This window comes from Parasteatoda tepidariorum, chromosome 7 (genome assembly GCF_043381705.1).
Source record: "Parasteatoda tepidariorum isolate YZ-2023 chromosome 7, CAS_Ptep_4.0, whole genome shotgun sequence".
NCBI lineage: Eukaryota > Metazoa > Arthropoda > Arachnida > Araneae > Theridiidae > Parasteatoda > Parasteatoda tepidariorum.
The window spans coordinates 38,283,758-38,303,487 of NC_092210.1; the positions used below are offsets into that span (position 1 = coordinate 38,283,758).

At 28.4% G+C, this 19,730-nt stretch overlaps 1 protein-coding gene across 4 annotated transcripts in view; it reads left to right on the forward strand.

Moving 5' to 3' along the window:
- LOC107455636 (cyclic nucleotide-gated channel rod photoreceptor subunit alpha) overlaps window positions 1-16,732 on the forward strand; it is a 70,956-nt gene extending 54,224 nt beyond the window's left edge. For 2 of the 4 annotated variants that reach the window (XM_071183297.1, XM_016073271.3), the window contains 7 exons: window positions 99-208; window positions 6,052-6,136; window positions 7,977-8,032; window positions 9,439-9,548; window positions 9,937-9,992; window positions 14,379-14,414; window positions 15,421-16,732. In XM_071183297.1, coding sequence (XP_071039398.1) covers window positions 99-208; window positions 6,052-6,136; window positions 7,977-8,032; window positions 9,439-9,548; window positions 9,937-9,992; window positions 14,379-14,414; window positions 15,421-16,428 — 1,461 coding nt within the window. In that variant the 3' untranslated portion in view covers window positions 16,429-16,732. The remainder of the gene's footprint in view (window positions 1-98; window positions 209-6,051; window positions 6,137-7,976; window positions 8,033-9,438; window positions 9,549-9,936; window positions 9,993-14,378; window positions 14,415-15,420) is intronic. The other 2 variants (XM_016073272.3, XM_071183298.1) reach the window with 1 other exon arrangement.
- Window positions 16,733-19,730: the final 2,998 nt, after the last annotated feature.

Sequence of the window (19,730 nt, forward strand, 5' to 3'; positions counted from 1 at the left end):
TATATATATATATATATATATATATATATTAATGTTTACACAATGCTTTAAAAATAATTTTTTCTCCTTTTATATCTTGATCAAAAGTTGTTTTTCAGGTAATAGTGAATAATTCAACTTCAGCCAAACCAATGGTTGTCGCTGTTTTAAGTGAAGGGAATTATTTTGGAGAAATAAGTTTACTTCGATTAGAAGGAGTTCAAAACAGGTATTTTACAAATATATTATAATTAAAAAAGGGCTTCATTATTTTGTAAATAGTAATAATTTTGTTAAATTTTATTTGTTATTTTTTTCACAAACGCTAAGTGTAAGCACTACCCTGTTCGCAAATGAATTTTAATAATAAGCTATTACTTTTTTATAATTGAAATTGAAATTTATACACTAAATTTATTCTCTATATGAACATATTAAGTTGAAAGTTTTTCATGATTGTAGTTACTAATTTAGATATTTAGGAGCCAAACAAAATAGTTTTTAAACGCTTCATTGTAAATGTTTAAAGCAGAAATAAAAGTATAAGTTTATAAAATAGCAGTTTATTCAACATATTGTTAAATAAATAATGCAATCTTGATGTAGAAGTTTTACTGCCTAAAATTTATTAACTAAAACGGCTAAATCTTACTGAAAAGAAAAAGTGTTCGACAAAATTCTTATTTGCTAATTCTACATTGTCTAAAATTCCTGATCAAATTACGGAAAAAGTACTTGCAGCCTGAGTGCAGCTTCCGTAAAATCCAGTTTTACCGTAAAATTTTCTACCGTAATTTTTACATAATGCTTATTTAATTACAGTAATATTGTGATTTTACAGAAATATTATTGTAAAAATTATGGTATATCAGAATTTTCCTTTCATTTCTTTATTTTGTTTACAAATCTAAACAAAATGAAGTCAACCAAGCATACACGTGACGCGGTAACTCAGGTGTCCCTTCACTATAGACAACCCAGGTTCGAATCCCGTTGAGTTGCCGATACAAATCCTGCTTTTGGCTCACGTCGTTGTTTTGTTTTCAATGGATTTTTATGGTAAAAAGTATTGGCACTCATAGAGCTAATACTTTTTAACGTAATTTGATAGGGAATTTTTACAGTGTACATAATCCATAGAAAAGTTACTTTTTTCTTATATTCTTTGCGTGCCATTTCTGATGTTTATTTACTTTCAATTGATTTTATATCCGATAAGTTCAAATTAATATACATGTTTTACATAAATAACTTCATTATAACTTGATCTATTATTGTAGCATATTCATCCCTGTTCTTATTTATCTTTATGCCTATGAACTTAGGGAAGCAAAACGTTTTCGATGTCGAAAAAATGATTTTTTCAACCATATCGACAAGCTATTTTTTAGTAATATTAAATGCATTTTAAAACTTTAAACTTTACATTTATAAACACTACGGGCTATTAATATCAATAAATAACAATAAAAAGGAATTTAAAATGTTTATAAATTTAATTTTTATAAATATTTGAAAATTTAATGTATATATAATTTTTTTTTTACCAGACATAGCTTTCGGTACGCTCAAAACATTTTTTACATGAAAAATCAACAAAAAATTGGCATTCACTCATGTAAATATGTTTGAAAAATCAGGTGAAATAGTTTGTTTCATAATATGTACAGAATATATTATGTATAAGCAAAATAAATTTAGTATTTCTGAAAAAATGCAAAAATTCGTTCAAATTTTAAAAAACTTCCCCTGTATAACAAAATTATAATGAAAAAAATAAACTTTATATAGTTAATTAAGTGTAAATAAGGTATATGTACAAGCATAGAAATTTTCATAACTTTACAATGATTTGTTTTTTGTACGAGCGTACCGAAAGTTATGTCTGGTAAAAAAAAATTACATATACATTAAATTTTCAAATATTTATAAAAATTGAACTTATAAACATTTTAAATTCCTTTTTATTGTTATTTATTGATATTAATAGCCCGTAGTGTTTATAAATATAAAGTTTAAAGTTTTAAAATGTATTTAATATTACGAAAAAATAGCTTGTCGATATGGTTGAAAAAATCATTTTTTCGACATCGAAAACGTCTTGCTTCCCTTTTAACTGATTGTCATTTTCCTTACGAATATTTTGTTAGCTGAAGATCTAGTAAGGCAGGCAAAAAATACGTCAAAATATTACTTTAGCTTTTACTTAAACTGTTTTTGCCACACTGTTAGAATTATCATTCTAAAATCATTGCAAAATAACCAGCAACAGCTGTCACTCCGATTAACAAAAGAATTTTGGCTAAAGCACATTTTTATTCTTTACAGTCTTGAAACCATTTGCAACTAGCATGGTTATAAGACGATGAATACAAAATTATACGGTTTTGAGCCATTTACAACTAGCATAGTTTCAAAATCGTAAAAATAATTTGACTGAACATAGGAGCTAGGCTTTTCGTTAGGTTATGGGTATTGAAGAGTCCAGGACACTTAAAAACTTTTCATGCTTTGAAGAGAACGGAGGTAATATTGCGGTGTAAAGAGTGATCTGTCCTCATGCTTCTATGTTGAAGATTTCTTTACTTTCCATGTTGAAGGCTTCAATCGAACCAATTTCCCCACTTCTAAAACCTAAGAAGTAGAAAATTGGCTTTAATTCCTAAGAAGATTTAGTCTTAGCAGTACTTATAGAAGTTACGTTTGAACTTTGTAGCACGTAAATTCATGATTCATTAACATTTAATAAGCTTATCATATTATTATTATAATTTTAACAAATTAAAAATTTAATTGTATCGGATTGCACATAGTCTACTTATTCACTTAATAATAAATACTTAATACTTTTGAGGTTGGTACGATTTAGGAAGCAGTGTTACAATCGAGGCAACCAATTTCCTAAATCACACCACTTGCAGGCCTTGTTAAAACAATTAATTTTCAGTACTTGCTGCGCAAATATTATTATCAAAAAATAATACAATATTAGTAGCTGAATAACTGCATTTTATTAATAAAATATTTCAAGTCTAGCTGTTAGTGACTTGTGGCTCATAAAAATTTCAATGATAAAAGTGATAAGATTTCGACAACTTTCTTATATATTATAAAAACTAAAGATTTATAAATATATATATATATAAACTTAGTTATGTAAGTGTGACATAAATACATTATTTTTTTCTATTTTGATGCATATACTAGGATAACTTTCACGTAAGAATTTTTACTTAATATATTTCTTCAATTTTTGTTATTAAAATAAGTATCGCGTTTGCTCTCCAACCTAGTTTGTTATTAATTACTCCTACAAAATAACTGTTTATCTCAATATTCAAAGACAATAATAGCTAAAATTTCATCCCGAAACATAATTATATTATTTTAGAAATAATAATAAAATATATAATTTTAGAAAAACCTTTCTAAAATTATGCGATTAACGTTACCATTATTTTAATGTTACTTTTTTCAAATGTGAAAGCACAAACTAACATTATTATAACATTCTGCATAAAAAATAAGTTGAAATTTACTTTATTTCACATAATGCGATACATTTCTGCATTGTTATAATTTTTTTCTGCTCATCATAGATATAAATACGTGCTTTTTAGTGCAGAAAATTGCAGTGACAAGTTTTTAAAAAGCCTAAGTTTTTAGTAGCCCAGAAATAAGCATCAATGTCTCAATCAATATATTGCTCAAACTATTCATATTTAACTACAATTCAAAATCCTGACAGTTTTGATAATTAATTGGTCATAAACTCAAAGAATTAAATTTTCCAAAGAAAATTACCCTGATATTGGATTCCGTAATCAATGTTTTAAAGAGCCGTAGAGGCTTAGCATCCATGATTTGTAGACCCCTGGGTATAAATGAATTCGTAGTAAGAACAGTGTTTCAGCGCAGATATCATCAATTTTTAAAATTGTTTTCTAATTTTAAATTTTAAACTTTTTTTCAGCTATTTAGACAATTTTTAGTTAAAAATTTTTAATGTACTTAGCAATTTATAAATTATTAGCTACTTTTGTCTTTAAAGGTAATAGAAAATCAGGGATAACATAAAGATATTCTTGTATTAATTTGTAAGGATTGCGTTGAAATTCCGTACAAAATTATTCTCAAAATACTGAAATTCTATACCTAAATAATGTCTAATAAAAACTTATTAGGTTTTGAAGTATTAAATAATATTTAAAAGTGCGCAAAAAACTTTTAAAGACTAAAAAAAACTTTAAAAGCGTTTTCGTTTTTAATTTAAAGCACGTCCATCACTTAAAAAAATATGATATATTTTTCAAAGCTAAAAATAAAAACACAAAATTTGAATCTAGATAGTTAAATATTTTCTAATATTATTTAAATAAAAAATCTTCTATTATTGAAAATAATAAACAGATTTGTTCCGAAATACTTAACTATTACTTCATATCCTTTGAAATAGAAGGTCATGTTACCTTAATGCTATTTCCAATCAATAGAAATATGATTAACATAAAATTGAACCTTTTCAGTTCCGTGAACAGTAAAATTTTACAGTTTATGATTCATATAATGGAATATTTTTTTTATCTTATATAATGCTTTTCATTCAAATTAAATTAATTTGAATTTTTCTTAGAATTTTTAAATTCTTATTTAAATTAAATTTTCAAATAATTTTTAAATAATTCCTTAAATACTTTTTTTAAATAATTTTTTAAATTATTTCAAATTAAATTTATTTGAATTTTTCGAATTATTTTTCTCATCACAACATTTCTCTTACGTCTTATAAATTTTTGTGAATAAAATGTTTCCAAATAATAAATATGGGAATCTCAATTAAAAATATCCCAATTAGATTTAATTTAAAAGTTTGTTTAAAAAACTTAATTAAATTTGCTCAAATTATCGTATGCAAGAATTAAAATGTTTCAGAAGGGCACATCAAACCACGAAGATTAAATCTGATTACGACGAAGATTAGATCAGATTAAAATCAGATTATTTGAAATTTTGCTCCCCCGATAAACACCGTAAAGTGCCAAAGGGCTATAGAAAATTACAGACCACTATTACCAGATTCATCAGTGGACATACTCGAACACATTTATACGTGCAAGAACAAAGGAGCTTCCTATGTGCCCCAAGTGTAATTCACACCAATCTTTTTGCCCACCTGGAGAATGACCTTTCGTCATACAGGCATCTGAAGGGCAGATTTATTAGCCACTCTGTCAGGGCACATTAGGTGGAGAATGAAAGAACATTCATGCCTTGCCAAGGATTCGAAACCAGAACCTTTCTGATGCAAGGCCAGTTCCCTGATCCCTAGACAGGCCGATCGGGGTTTTTTTACACCAATCTGCTCCAGACTATTTGCTCTCCTGTTTAGAAATGGAGAAGACCGCGATCTCTCTGAAAATCTAGTACTGGTTCATAACTTTCTGTAGGTGAATGGTCTTCGGGACTTGATCTAACTAAGGACTGGATCGAGTTGAATACGAAACAACATACCATTAAGTGCTTCAATGTGCTGTAACTGTAATGGATTTCTTACATTAAACTAAATTTTCACATGAAAGCAAAAATTACCCATATATTATGGTTCACCTAGTTTTTCTGGGAGCATAAATTAGTTCACCCTCATACTAACATTAAAATTTACATAAGAAATTACATAAATACATTAAGAGTTACAGAAATACATTAATTTTCTTAAGTGGTACAATTTTTAATTTCTTTAGATATATAAATATTTCTCTGTTACTTTCTATAGTTTTTTTATTAGAAAAAAATTTTGATAATCACTTTACATTTTAATTTTGTTTGTTCTACAAATATGTGGAATAGTTAGGGTATAAAAAGAAGACAGTTGGTATGTGCTATTTTAAAAGTTTATTACCGTAGTAAAAGTAAGTGCTGTTAAGTTTTCAAGTGTGTGTGCATGCAAAAGTGAAACCATTAAGCAGTTGGGTATGTAGTTTGGTGATGGTGCATCATTAGTCGTAGAGGTAGTGGGTAGAGTAGTTTTAAACTTTATGTTTGTTCACTTTGTTTGTATCCATCCTTTTTAAGCGCCTTTTTCCGTAGACGAACGGCTGACGTACGCTCCATAGGCTATTCAGAACTTTTATGCCTCTCCAGGCGGGATCTCATGGCGGTAAGTATAATTGCATATATTTTTTATTTTTTTAAAATTGTTTTACTTCCAATGAGCTGCACAGTCGGTCTTGCCAATGAGCACGCCTAGTGCGTTCGTAAGAGGTGGCATCCACTCTTTCAGGACCACCACTATGGGTGAGATACCTTTGGACATGTTAATTTGGACGTCCAGTTTCTGCCACACTAGATGGCAGCACCGAGACTCTATTTGGATGCCAAAGAGCACTAGGAATTTAATTTTGCCGGAAATGCCAAGAGCCAATAAGGCACTCCAGGGATCTTTTACATACCGCATAATCATACGACATGGCCGCTGAGGATTTTCTGCATTCCGAAAATCCGGTGTCTGGGCCGGGGATCGAACCCGCAGACTTGGGCTCATAAGGCCAACGACAAACCAACTGCGCCACCCAGCCACCATAATTACATATATAATATGTCTGAAAATAACCATACTAAAGTTTTACATATTTACAATCTTAAACAGTATGAACTCAAGAAAATATACACATATCACAAGAAAATATACAATATATATATATATTGCTGAGGGAGTAGAGTGCCCACCTCTCAATGAAGTGATCTAGGGTCGAATCCCGATGGATGATCGATACAAATTCTGCTTATGACACGCACTGACCACAGCGTGGACATTAAATATGTCCACACAGTGATCAGACTAATTATATATCTAAGGATATATCGATGATATATCCTCAGTGGTGGACGGATCATGTGTTAGAATCTCCAGTGTGTTGACTAACCGTGAAAGGTTTTCGTGGCCCTCCTTTGTTAGTTAACAGCAAAAGTATTTTAATTGAATCAACAAATCCCCACGAAAGATAGTTTGTTGCATTGCTTGATCCAGGCGTTACCTTGTCTTCTGGATTGGTGTCAAAATTACAAGACTACAAAAATGAACATTGCCAGTCTTTGCTCACTAATGTGTTCGTTGTTCAATGTCGGTTACAAGTAAATAAAAAATGTCTGTTGTAAGTTAATGTTTAAATGCGGAAATTAAAAATCTTTATCAGAATCCGTAGTATCACTTTTGAAGATGGTGAAGCTAAAAATATAATGACCGGTTTAATTGTCTGATAACCGTCTCTAATGTTCGCAGTTTGTTTGACTTTTGTGAAAGGTCAAGATCTAGAATGCGTGATGGAGTTTTTGCGAGCACAATATTGCCAATTCTGTCTTTCACATAATTTAATTCTACACTTCATCGATCTAAAAAAGTGATATTAAAAAAGTGAGGAAAATTGGTTAATTTATGGACTTTACAATATGATAAAAAACGAGGGCAATAGTTAGTCTCTATATTATTACCCTGGAGGGTATTATAGAGCTGTTTTTAAAAAGCTTAAAAAACAATAGGACAGCTCTTGAAGGGATCGCTATAGTGATTCAGCAGGCAACCAACTGAATCCTTGTTATCTTTCCGGTCTAAATGTTTTTGTAAGTAATCTTGTACAGTTGCCATACGAAAGCAAGCTACTACATTGGCCAAATGAAAGAATTGGGTATTTTATTTATTTTACAGTAGCTATTATACAATATCTACGACTGAATCAACATATAGCGATATTCTGCTCTCATTCCATTGTAAATAATTCTGATTTAGTTGATACTGATAATTCTGATCTAAATTCTAAATTATTAAGTTTGAATTCTTAGATAATTTTCTAAACTTATTATTAGAAAGAGGCAGATGAGAATTGAAATCGATGCATTAGAATTCAATTTTAACGAAAAATATTGAGAAATGCGTTTATAACTAACTTTTTTAAAAGGATTTTGTAATAATTTCATTAAGAAAATTGATTTTTCAACTATAGGCCTTGGTAGAATATCCAGAAGCAAAATCTGTGCTAGAAGATCATGCTAAGAAAAGGTATGAAAATATAATTAAATTATTTTATTTGTCATCGCTTTTATTATGTTTATCAGTAATATTAAGACATTTTATGATTCTTTTCAATTTATTTTTCTTATTTAGAGCTATTTCAAATTAATTTAAATTTAAATTTAATAAATAAAGTGATTTTTTATAGAATGGAAATGATTCCTGCATTAGGATTTATTTTTATTTTTTGTAAACTATCATCCTATTGTATCAATTTTAATTTTTGTTTTATTGAAAAAAATTCAGTTTGTTCTTAATTTAAAAACAAATTAAACACTAAGAAGTAAATCTTTACCAAAATATCGCTTTGAAAAAGAAACAATAATTTTTATATTTTATTTTTCTGAACTTGCACCACATTTCTTTATTTACCATATTTGAACGCTTCATTTAAATTCCATTCTTTTATTTTTTCATATTTGAAATCTTATACATCCTTTATTTATCATATTTACAATCTCCATTTGAATTCAATTCTTTCATTTTACTATATTTGAAGCTATATACATTCATTATTTACCATATTTGAAATTTCCATTTGAATTCCATTTTCTCCTTTTCCATATTAAAAATCTACAATTAAATTCTTTTTGCTTTGTCTTCTTTAATCTCCTTCTATTTTAAGCATTTTCTTTACATGCTTCGGCAGAATTTTCATCTGAAACTAATGATTACATGTTAACTGTATATTGCATATGAATGAATATTTAAGTTTGACTCCAATTCAAAAGAAATCACCTGTTTTTTAACTCTATAACTAATCTAGTTTTTTTTTCTTTAATTTTCAGTTTATTTTAAAAACTGAAATTTATAAATTATTTAAATTTATTGTTAAGTAATAATGCTAACAAATTTCTAGTTAATTAATATTTATTTTCAATTAATATAATAAAATTATTGTTAAGTAGTTCATTTTTAATTATTTAAAAATTTCAAACTTGTAATTAAATTATAAAATTTATTGTTAATTAAAAAATTATAGTATGACATCTACATATAAAAAACTGACTTATTATTAACTAACATAACTGAATATTAATGGGAGAAAAAAATTTAAAGCTGAATAAATATTATTTGATTCAATTTCAAGAAGTATTTTTTCTTTTCAGTTCTAAAAAACATTTTTGAATTAAAAAAAAATTGCATCTTTGCAGATACATTTTTATTTATGAATTTATATTGTCTCCGGTCGAAACGGTAAGTTAATATATTCTTTAAAAGGATTTTTGGAAGAAAAAAATTTAAATAATTGTAAATTGAATTCAAAATGTAACAAAAATTCTTAAGTATTTATCGTAGGGTAAATTAGATAATTTTATAAAGCAAAATATTTTTTTTTGATAAATTGAATTTTTAAGTATTTTAACTGACATTTTCATTTTTTATCTCTAAAGAATGAAGACCAATCTTCAGGCTCAGAGAGCATTTAGTGTAGATACACTTCTCAAAAATTCCCAAGAAAATTCAGTTGATAGTGGAATTGTGACAAAAGAAGAAGAAAAAGGTAAAAAAAATTATTATTTGGAAAAAATACCAATTGAACTGTACTTGTGAGGAAGGTCCTGAGAGTCATTTTGGTGAATATGGTAACATTTAACATCATAAAAATAGCAGGAAACTCTCGACGAAACACAATTTCTTACTTAAAATCGTTTATGTTTGTAATTATTATGTCATACCTTTTTTAAATCTAAATTTGTGTCCTTTTTTCAACAATGTCTTATGGTATCGGTATCTTCTTATTCTGGAAATTTTAACTATGTTATACCATTGCACGAAAAAACTTTCTATATATTTACGTTCTAATTTTAAAAACATTATTTTCTTTAAAACTAGGAATTGAATACATTATATCAAAACTTTCTTAAGCATAAAGCTAATAATTTTTACAGGACAGGAAGTTTCTGAAATAAAAGCCATGATTGAAGATTTAAAGAATGCCAGCAGAGTAAGTGTATTCTTACTATAAATTAATAGATTATTAATGAAAATTTAGATCAGTACAAATTGTCTTATTTATGAGAGAAAGGTTACTTAATTTTATAAAATGTCTTCCTTTTGCATTATAAATTAAGCATATAAATTTTACGATTCTAAACTTTGAACTATTGCTTCAAAGTCATTTTCTTAAAACAGTTTGAAAATTCTATCCTTTAAAACTAAGCTTTTATGATAATAATAGAATTTAAGAATGCTGTTAATGAGTTGAGTGACCAAAGACACATCTGAAATATTTGCTGACTTTTGTTTTAGATTACTTAACTTTAGATCAGGCTTTCTAACTGGAAGTTATGAATTATTAGTTAGACTAAGTAGTTAACGTTGTATTTTTTTTCTCAGAAATTTTTATAATTCTAATTTTTAAAACTGAGTTTTTATGTTAGCAAAAATAAAATTTACAAATGCTGTTAATCAGTTAATTGACAGAAGCAGGGCTAAAGAGAATAGAAGGGCTAGTTCACTCCGCTCTCAGAGCTGAATCTACGATTTCCCTCCTCATGACGTCACTGTGTCCACAGATCTCGGAGATCACAAGCAAAGATATTATGATAACTTTCAATCTTTCTCTTTGTAAAAATAAGTTAGACTTTTTCTGGTTATTAGCTTTCAAACTTTACGTAATTAACACATTATTTCCGTTCATAAACATAGTTCAAAAAAAACTTTCTTGGTTATTATATTAAAAAAATACCATTTTAAACTTATAAAAATGTTTTGCTAGTTGGTGAAAATGACACGATAAATACTTTATTTTAAAAAGTTCAGTTTTAACTTTAACTATTAAGAAAAATGAAGGCATATATCGACACTTTTTTTATCTACATATTCTTTTATAAAGATAAGTTAAGTTAAATTTAGAATCCCTGATTTTAAAATATGTCGTTAATAGCAATTTGTTCATACTTAATCATTAGGAAACATCAACCTTAAACGCTAATTACTGAAACAAAATAATAATTTAGGTTCATAATGACATTAGAAATTTTACAATTGTTTATAGACATTTAAATTTACGATGATATAATTTATAGATATTTAAATTGAAGAGAATATAATTTTTAAAAAAAATCATAAATATTTAGAATAACTACATTAAAAAATATGTTATGAAATTAGGAGAATTTCAACTATATACTATATATTTTATTTATACTTTTTACTTACATTTTAATTTTCTTTGACTTTATCTATTTTTTAATTCTTTTCACCTGCCTTTCTTTATGAAGTAGCGAGGCGGTTTCTATTTAGATAATGAATTTTTATAAAAGTTCTTTACGACAGAATAAACGTATTGCGGTTTTATATTAACTGTGTCATTTCGGAATCCATTCTTTACATAGTTGTTCATTTACTTTAGGGAACACGCGGAAAATTACATTTTTTCCTTTTGTTTTTCTATCAAACTTTTTCAAGTTGCAATCGTGCAAGCTGGCATTTCGATAATCGTTTTAAATTCTTGTAAATTCACTGCGAAAACTGAGGAAAGTCATTATAGAAAATAAAAAATGTCTTAAAATATCTCGCAAAAAGATATGCTCCAATATTAGTTTTAGTTAGAGCTAGTAAGGCCGAACGCTCCGTTCTTGAAGTTAAAGTGCTAGCTTTGCGCCAAAGTGACGTCACTAGAGAAAATCGGAGGATTGGCGCGGCGAGAACTACTTCAAAGGAGTGAACCAGCCCTTCTATTATTCTCTTTAGCCCTGGACAGAAGACACATCTGAAAAATTGATCAACTTCAAATATGCAAAGCTTCCATATATTCATTAGAAAGTTTTTTGGTCAACAATAAGACGTGATTGATTTTCAAGTGATTAATTGGATGATTAGTATACAATATTATTATAAAGTAACCAAAGAGGAGAAAATAAGAGGCACCACTTTACCTTTAAAAACGTATACCTATACAATTTAAAACGAGCTCGCCGTCTCTTAATGATGCTGCTATCTAGTGACAAGGATAAAAATAAAAGCTTTTTATTGTTCTTTCCAGGAATAAAATGTACAAAAATAGCTCTTTATGCTATTCCCGAATCATTAAAATAGTTTTTATCTTTTTTTCATGAAAGGGAGAAAAGGTAATCCACTTTATATACATATATATTTTTAAAAAATTTAAGAATAGTATCGATATTTTTGATTTCAATGAGTTAAAAACTTTATGGAACTTATGAATATAATAAGTGGTGCTGACATTTAATGATTCTTACAGAAAATATGTGTTCATCATTTACTTTCATTACAAAAATAGAACTTATTTTGGTATTTCTAGAAAATGCACACTTTTGAAAATATACATCGAAGAGTATTCAGCTCAAATATGTTTCAAATGAAGAAATTAGGCATTATGAGTTTTTGATTGCTAAGATAAGGAAGGGAGAATGTCGCAAAAACTAGCATAGTGCTAATAGCATGGAAAGGCGGAAAGATCCAGATGTGTAGCAATGGCGCATTGCTTTTTTTATAGTTTTTTTGGCTGGAGTGGTTTATCTTCCATAATGTGTCTCTGAACATAACTTTGCCAATCCATGATTTAATGATGAGCGTACCGCTCGAGAGTACAGAATAACATTTCTGTAAAATTATGGTAAAATACATGCCCAAGAAAGTGTTACAAAGATTATATAGTGTTTAGACAGCACCAAAATTCAGAACTTTTCTGACATTTATTTATTTATTTTTCTATTTAAATGCGGTTATCTAAATAGAAAACTTAGAATAATTAAATGAACGAATAATTTTTTGCACTAAAAAGCAGCATTGCTAAGAAAGAGAATAAAAGAACAGTTTATAAACTGTTGAATTGCTATACTGAATAGAATCTGACAGCAACGGGAAGAGGGGGAAAAAAGCACAGGGACTTGAATGTTGCATTTTGCTCACTTCATCCCTAGTCGACGTTGTTTGTGATAAAATTAACGCTTATTTAATTTTGCAATAAAAAGTTGGTAATTCCTCTACACTCTTTAACCCGGATGGAGTCGTGAAGTAATCCCTAAAAAATCAAAAGATTCAAGTTACATAAGCAACAGTAACTTCACTCTGTCAAAGTAAGCTAGCTACCCAATTTAGATATTGACATAAGCTCCTGCATTTTAATAAATCTACTCTCTGATCTACATTAAAAATTGTATGAAAGACTCACAATCAAAGTAAACATCCATGTGACAACAGAATTTAAACTGGTGTCATTGGCTTTGTAGTGTAGTATGCTACCCACTATACTGTATAAATCACTATTCGATATTTTATGCGTTAGGAATTTCGTACATATTTTTTCCAAACGTAATAGTCAATATTAAATTATCTAACCAAACTTATTTTCCTAGTTATTTTCGCTATTTCTTTAACTGTGCTGTCATTAATTAATGCTTAAGTTGTTTAAATAAAATCGTATGATTTGATTTCTTATTGAATTTGAAACCAAAAGGTATCTCTTTCACTGAACAAATGTTCCTGGTCGATGCATCGATAATTGTTTTTTGAGATGCAGAACTCTGCTTGAGAATTTTCATAATAAATTTTCCCTTCCAGTGGATTCCCATTCACAGTGGCATAGCAGAAAATGAGAAAGCTGACTTCGTAGACAAGTAGGGATCTTAGGTTCCCCAGAAACCTTCTGGGAATTTAGGATTCCATTCTGCTTGACTGGAAATTTCCAGGATTTCCAATGCTTTCTCTAGGGAAATGACTTACGAAACGGAGACATTAGAATTTGCATCTTTCAAGTGGAAGACTTTAAAATGTATTCTTCTCTAAACAACAGATTGTTCCTGGCTCACAGCATGTGGCTTCAGCTGCAACTTTTAGGCATCTAATAGGGCATGATTGTCTTCGTGCCCATCTTGACCTTACATTTTCTCTTAGTATGACTGGCCAGGATATGACTAATTTACATTTGAACGACTGCCTTTGCACTATTAGCTTTCTCCAGTCAAATGAAAAAATATCAGAGGCCCTGTCATCTAATGGCCTAGGGCCTAACGACTGGTATTTGATAATAATGATAATGCTCCTAACAAACGAATACAAGAGAAATAACGTAATAGTATATGCCAAGAGCGTGCTCTATTACTTAAGAATCATTTATCAGTCAGTATTTAATTGTTAACAAATTATACTTGTTTTAATATTAATATAATAAAAGGAATACATATAAATTTTATTGCAAAACCAGATAGGGTTGGTAACAAAATATTTTAAGCCGGTAATATTTCAAATTTGATCCGAGCAGTTTCAAAACACAAAATAAAAGTGTCTTTCATTCGTATCTCTCTTTTTAACTATGTTAATAAAAATTAAAAGTCTTCTAAAATTGTTCTCTTTTAAAATGCAGGTTCCTGGACGAACAATATGGCAGCTTATTGCAAGGGTAAGTTGCATTAAAGCTATTCCTTTCATATCTCAAATAATTTTTGTATATTCTATGAAGTGACTGAAGTTTTGCAAATTGAATTAGCTTTTTTTTTATCTAAATTGTTTTCGTTTTAATCAGGAATTTTTAAGCTTCAAAAATCTGTGAACAGTTCAGTTAACTTTATGATCAAGTTGTATGCAAATAATCTCTTGTTCTTGCAATTCAATCTATTCATAGTTTATATTTTTTATTCTTTTACATCAGTTTAGAATAATTAATCAGCATTAATATCATGAATTGCATAATATTTTTGCTTGTATAATATTATGAAATTATAATATTATGATAGCCATTTTTCAAAAGCATGTTTCAAATCAGGCTATTTTTTATACTTTCCACGTGTTTGTTTAAATGGCTTATCTCATGTTAAATTATTTCAACGCATATTAAACTTTTACGCTGTTACGAATGCCAGCAATATTAATGGTTTTGCTGGAAAAAAACAGAGGAAGAAGAATAAAGAAAGCGATTCAATGAACCATAGAATAAGATAATCAGAAAATTAGTGTTCATTGGAAAGTCAGAACACACTGAATTGAATCAGCGTATTAGTGAATAAGTGAATAGAGATGTTCAATATAAGTTTTCAGAAATAAAAAAAATGTATTAAAGACTTTTGAAAACACTTCTCTAATTTGAAAAGAAATTGCAACAAAAAAAATGTCCAATAGTAAAAAAAAATTATCGCATGCAAAAGAAATCCAAAGATTTCTGAAATGATGATCACTTGATTTTATAATTAATTATCATTAAAAAATCAGCGTTCTTTTAACATTATTTTTAGAGATAAAAATAAATTTCGCATACTATTGTTTTGTTAAAACACAAGTCTATCAACCGAATTTCATAGCATTTGATCAATCAAATGTTTAGTAATAAGACTCCAAAAACCTATCGTTCTTTTCAAATCATTCAGTAGAAAAATAAACATAAGACAAATAATCTTTTTTTTCTGTTGCAGTGTGAAGTTTTGCAATCGAAGTTACTTGATAAAGAAAAAGAAGTTGAAGATTCCAAACACCGCATCAAAGATCTTGAGCAACTTTTATTTTCTCATCACTATCCCAAATACGATGAAGAAGAATCCCCACAATGCTCTGAAGAATCAACAGAGAGCTCTCCCGTCAAGAGCTTAAGAGCCATCAGCAGTAACAACAAAGTAGTCAAGCAATTTTCTCAAGATGAAGGACGCAGAATCAAGCCGGAATCTTCAGGGAGTTCCCCAGAGGATGGAGACAAAAATGAGAATCGAACTATTCCGGATCTCAAAATCACAAGGCCTTCGTCAGAGGGTAGTTCAGGCGAAGACACTGATCGAAAATACTCGTTGGATTCGAACACTTTCATCAAAACTTCGAAGATCCATAATATCTACGAAAGGAACGTGGCTCCAAGGAAGGATGAGTCACTTCCAGAATCGAGTTCTGAAAAAGACCTCTCAACGATTGAAAGTAATCGTGCAACAGATTGCTTTACGAACTTCAAGATTTGCACGCAGAACATTTGGGATTGGAAATCGTGTTCCAATTACTGCTTCTCTAACGAGACACTGATTGATCAAGAATTTTTCTTGAATAACGAACAGGGTTTGTCTCTGTCCACCAGCATTAAAGACCAATTCTCTGTATCGGATTCGAATCCGGTAAGTATACCTACAATACCAGAAGAGAGTGAAGACGATACGTGCGTCACTGCAAGCAATAATAACGCGTCTGAGTCAACAGACGCAAAAACTGAAACCAAACACAACCAATCAGCGAATAGTGTTGAAAATCAGCATGAGCTTAATCAAACAGCAAAGGATGTTAAGTGCCTTGAAGATGAAGAAGACATGGACCGTATCAACTATAGGCGTCTTCGTCTTTTAAGTGACTGTTTTTTGAATGATTCGAATTCAAGAAGGAACAGTTGGAACAATTCTGATTCTGATGCTTACAGTGACGATGATGATGAAATTACTTCTAGTTAAATGTCTGAAATTCTTGCAGTTTTTTGAGAGAAATATGTTATTTAATTGAAACATTTTATCAAGAGTTCCAGAAGTCTATATTTAAAACAAAATACGAGAATTTTCATAACAAACAAGATTGTTCTTTACATAATACCTTTTAATGTTAAATTTTTTGAAGTTTTATATTTATTGTATCATAAATTCACTTTGAACCAGATGATATCATTTGATATGCAAAAATATACGTGGCGTATGTTTTTAAATGTATATTTTAAGACAACATTTTTAATCGCATAATAAATCAAGATTGATGCAATAAAAAGTTATTGTGTAATATTTGAATCTTAATATTTCTAACACTGCTATTGCGGCAAAAATAAATTCATAAATTAAAAGTTGATCAAAATTTAGATGGTTGCAACTCAAATAATATTATATATTTCAGTTGTAGTCAATAATTTTAGAAAGTACATGAAAAAGACAATTATCAGAGTATATCTACTACAGTAGAGTAAATTCAATGAAACTTGTAAGTTTTAAAGAGAATGGAAAATATTGTTTTTTTTTTTTGTTCCTTTTTTTTAACAACGAATGCATTGGAAGACTTATTCTTACTTAAACTGGCAATTAGAGATGGATATGAGTTTTTCCATCAATCTGAAACTTAATTTTTTAACCCATTGGATATATATGTTCCACCGAGACTTATATATTCCTGCAGATATTTCCGAAACGTATATATCCTGCCCAAAATACCCTATGGATGGGCTAAATAAGTTTGAATTTTATGCGAATGCATAATCCACTTGTTTCTTTAAGTAACAATAACGTTTTAGTCTAATTGTTTAGTCTATTTAGCAGAATGTTGTTACTTTTACCTTATTTGATCTATTAATGTTGATCTATTATATTTTTTTATAGAAAAAGAAAAATTAGTCTTGTAAGCGTTAAAGCTTATTACGACTTAGAATCTTATCTTTAATCGGAATTTTGAATTAACAGCTCGAAATGTTATAAATATTTTAAATCAAGAGTTTAGTTTTGAGTTCATAATGAGTTTTTACAACTTCTAGTTGTTAGCGAATAAATAAGTTTAAGAATAACAAAAAATAAAAACGTTAGTCAAGATTGTTTTAAAGAAATTGCTATTGTGATTACTAAATTAAATAAAAAGTTTTCTTAATTTTTTTCTTTTCTTTTCTTCCTTTTTTAGGTTTGTAATCGAATCTTATTACTAGTTTTAACCTTAATTTTATGCTTTTATATTACAAAAATATTCTTTCTTAACAAAAAAGTTTTCAACGTTTGTAAAATCAAGTACTCCATTTTGAGTTAAAACTTTAAGTTAAGTTGGCAATTTTTTTTTCTTTTTAAGAAAATGTGCATAATATTATACCATTGCTCAGGACAGGTATTGACATCAATTTTCACCATGAAACACACCTATAATTTAATTAATTTTGCAATAAGTAAATTGTAAGCTAAAACGACAATGCATAAAAACACTGTAACATTGGAGAACGTAAAAAAAATTAGAATAAAAATTTTTAAAAATGAATTTTCTTTATTATTTTCAAATTTATAAAATAATCCATATTGTTACAGTAGTGACTTTTACAAAAAAAAAATATTTGCTTAAAGGCAATTTTTTCGCTTTAACATTCGTAAAATGTTTTGCTTGCCAACAAAATTTTACTGCATTCTATTAATAATAGTTTTAAACTATTGAAATTTACTGATTGCGTAAGATATTAGACTAATTTAAGTTTTAAAAAACACTTTTTGAATTTATAGTTTGTTATAGGAGTTTGAAGGATGAATTTCAAAACTGTACAGATTTAAAATTTCCCAATTAGCTTCTGAAATACATATTAGAATATACGGCAATTAAGTAATTCGTATTTGGCAATTTCCGGGTAATTTTTCTGAATAAATGCTCTTACTTAAATAATTAAAGTGAACAAATTCGAATATTTTATCCTCATCAAGCTCTTCATAATAAAATTTAATGTTAAACTCAAAGAATGTTGGTCGATATTTTTTTACGATTTTGCATTCAAATGAGAACTGAAAGAAATAGGCAGGAATTTTTACTAGTCTACTAAACTTTATAGCAGAGTTTATTAATAATTGCCGAGAAATGCCCACTTCCAAGCTTTTGGAACATTTGAATGATCAGATCCGCGTAGGCATATTTTTAGTTGTCTTTAATTTAGTGTAGTGTTTTTGCAATTTTCTACCTATGCTCTCTTGTTTTATCTTCGTATGTTTGTTTGGAGATAATTTCCCTCATTTGCAATGCAGTTAATAAAAATAGCAACAGAGCATCAACTTTTTAAACAAATCCAAAGATGGTTTTGCAGCGTTCGGATAGTGAAGAAAAGCTACACAACAAAAAATTTTATTAGTACTTACCAAGTTAACTGGAAATCGAATAACGAAATTCGACAATTTTTGACATTTATATTTATATATAAAGTTTGCATCGCATTTCGGTGAATGATCAATCATTGAATCGTTTATGAGCATTGACAAATCAAAATCAAACTTTCTCTCAGGTTCATAAAAAAGTTTTCTAAGATGCCCGAAAGAAGTTCTACTTTTCACTACAAGCATCACAGTTTCTGTAAAGAACAATAAATTAACAACAATTAATATCGGTACTAACAGATCATTAACCTGTTAAAAAAAATCAACGGTGGTTTCTGTGAAGAGCTATAAATATAGATAATAGCAATTAATAAAAATAATAAGAGAGCATTAACTAAATAAAAAAATGCACAAAGATGATTTCTGTGATAGGCAATTAATAAAGATAATCAAGATAAGAGCAATTAATAACTAAATTAACAGTGTATTAACTTGTTAAAAAATTCCGAGGATGGTTTCTGTGAATAGCAATTAATTAAGAGCAATTAATAAAGATAATAACAGATCATTAACCTGTTTAAAAAAACATCGGCGGTTTCTGTGAAGAGCGAAAAATTGAGATAAGAGCAATTAATAAAAATAATAAAAGAGCATTAGCTTAATTTTTTAAAAAAATACAAGGATGGTTTCTGTGAAGAGCATTAAATCAAGATAGGAGCAATTACTAAAGACAGCAAAAGAGCATTAACTTGTCGACAAAAAAATATCCACAGATGGCTTCTGTGAAGAGAAATTAACTTACTTCTAAGTGCCAGAAAATATCAATGAAAGGCGTTTCTAAGCATTTCAAGATTGTTCAAAATTGCTTTTGTCCGCCTTCTCGAAATCAGCTTTTACCTGATATATTTAACAATATTTCTTTATACAATTAAAATTACATCATCATTTGC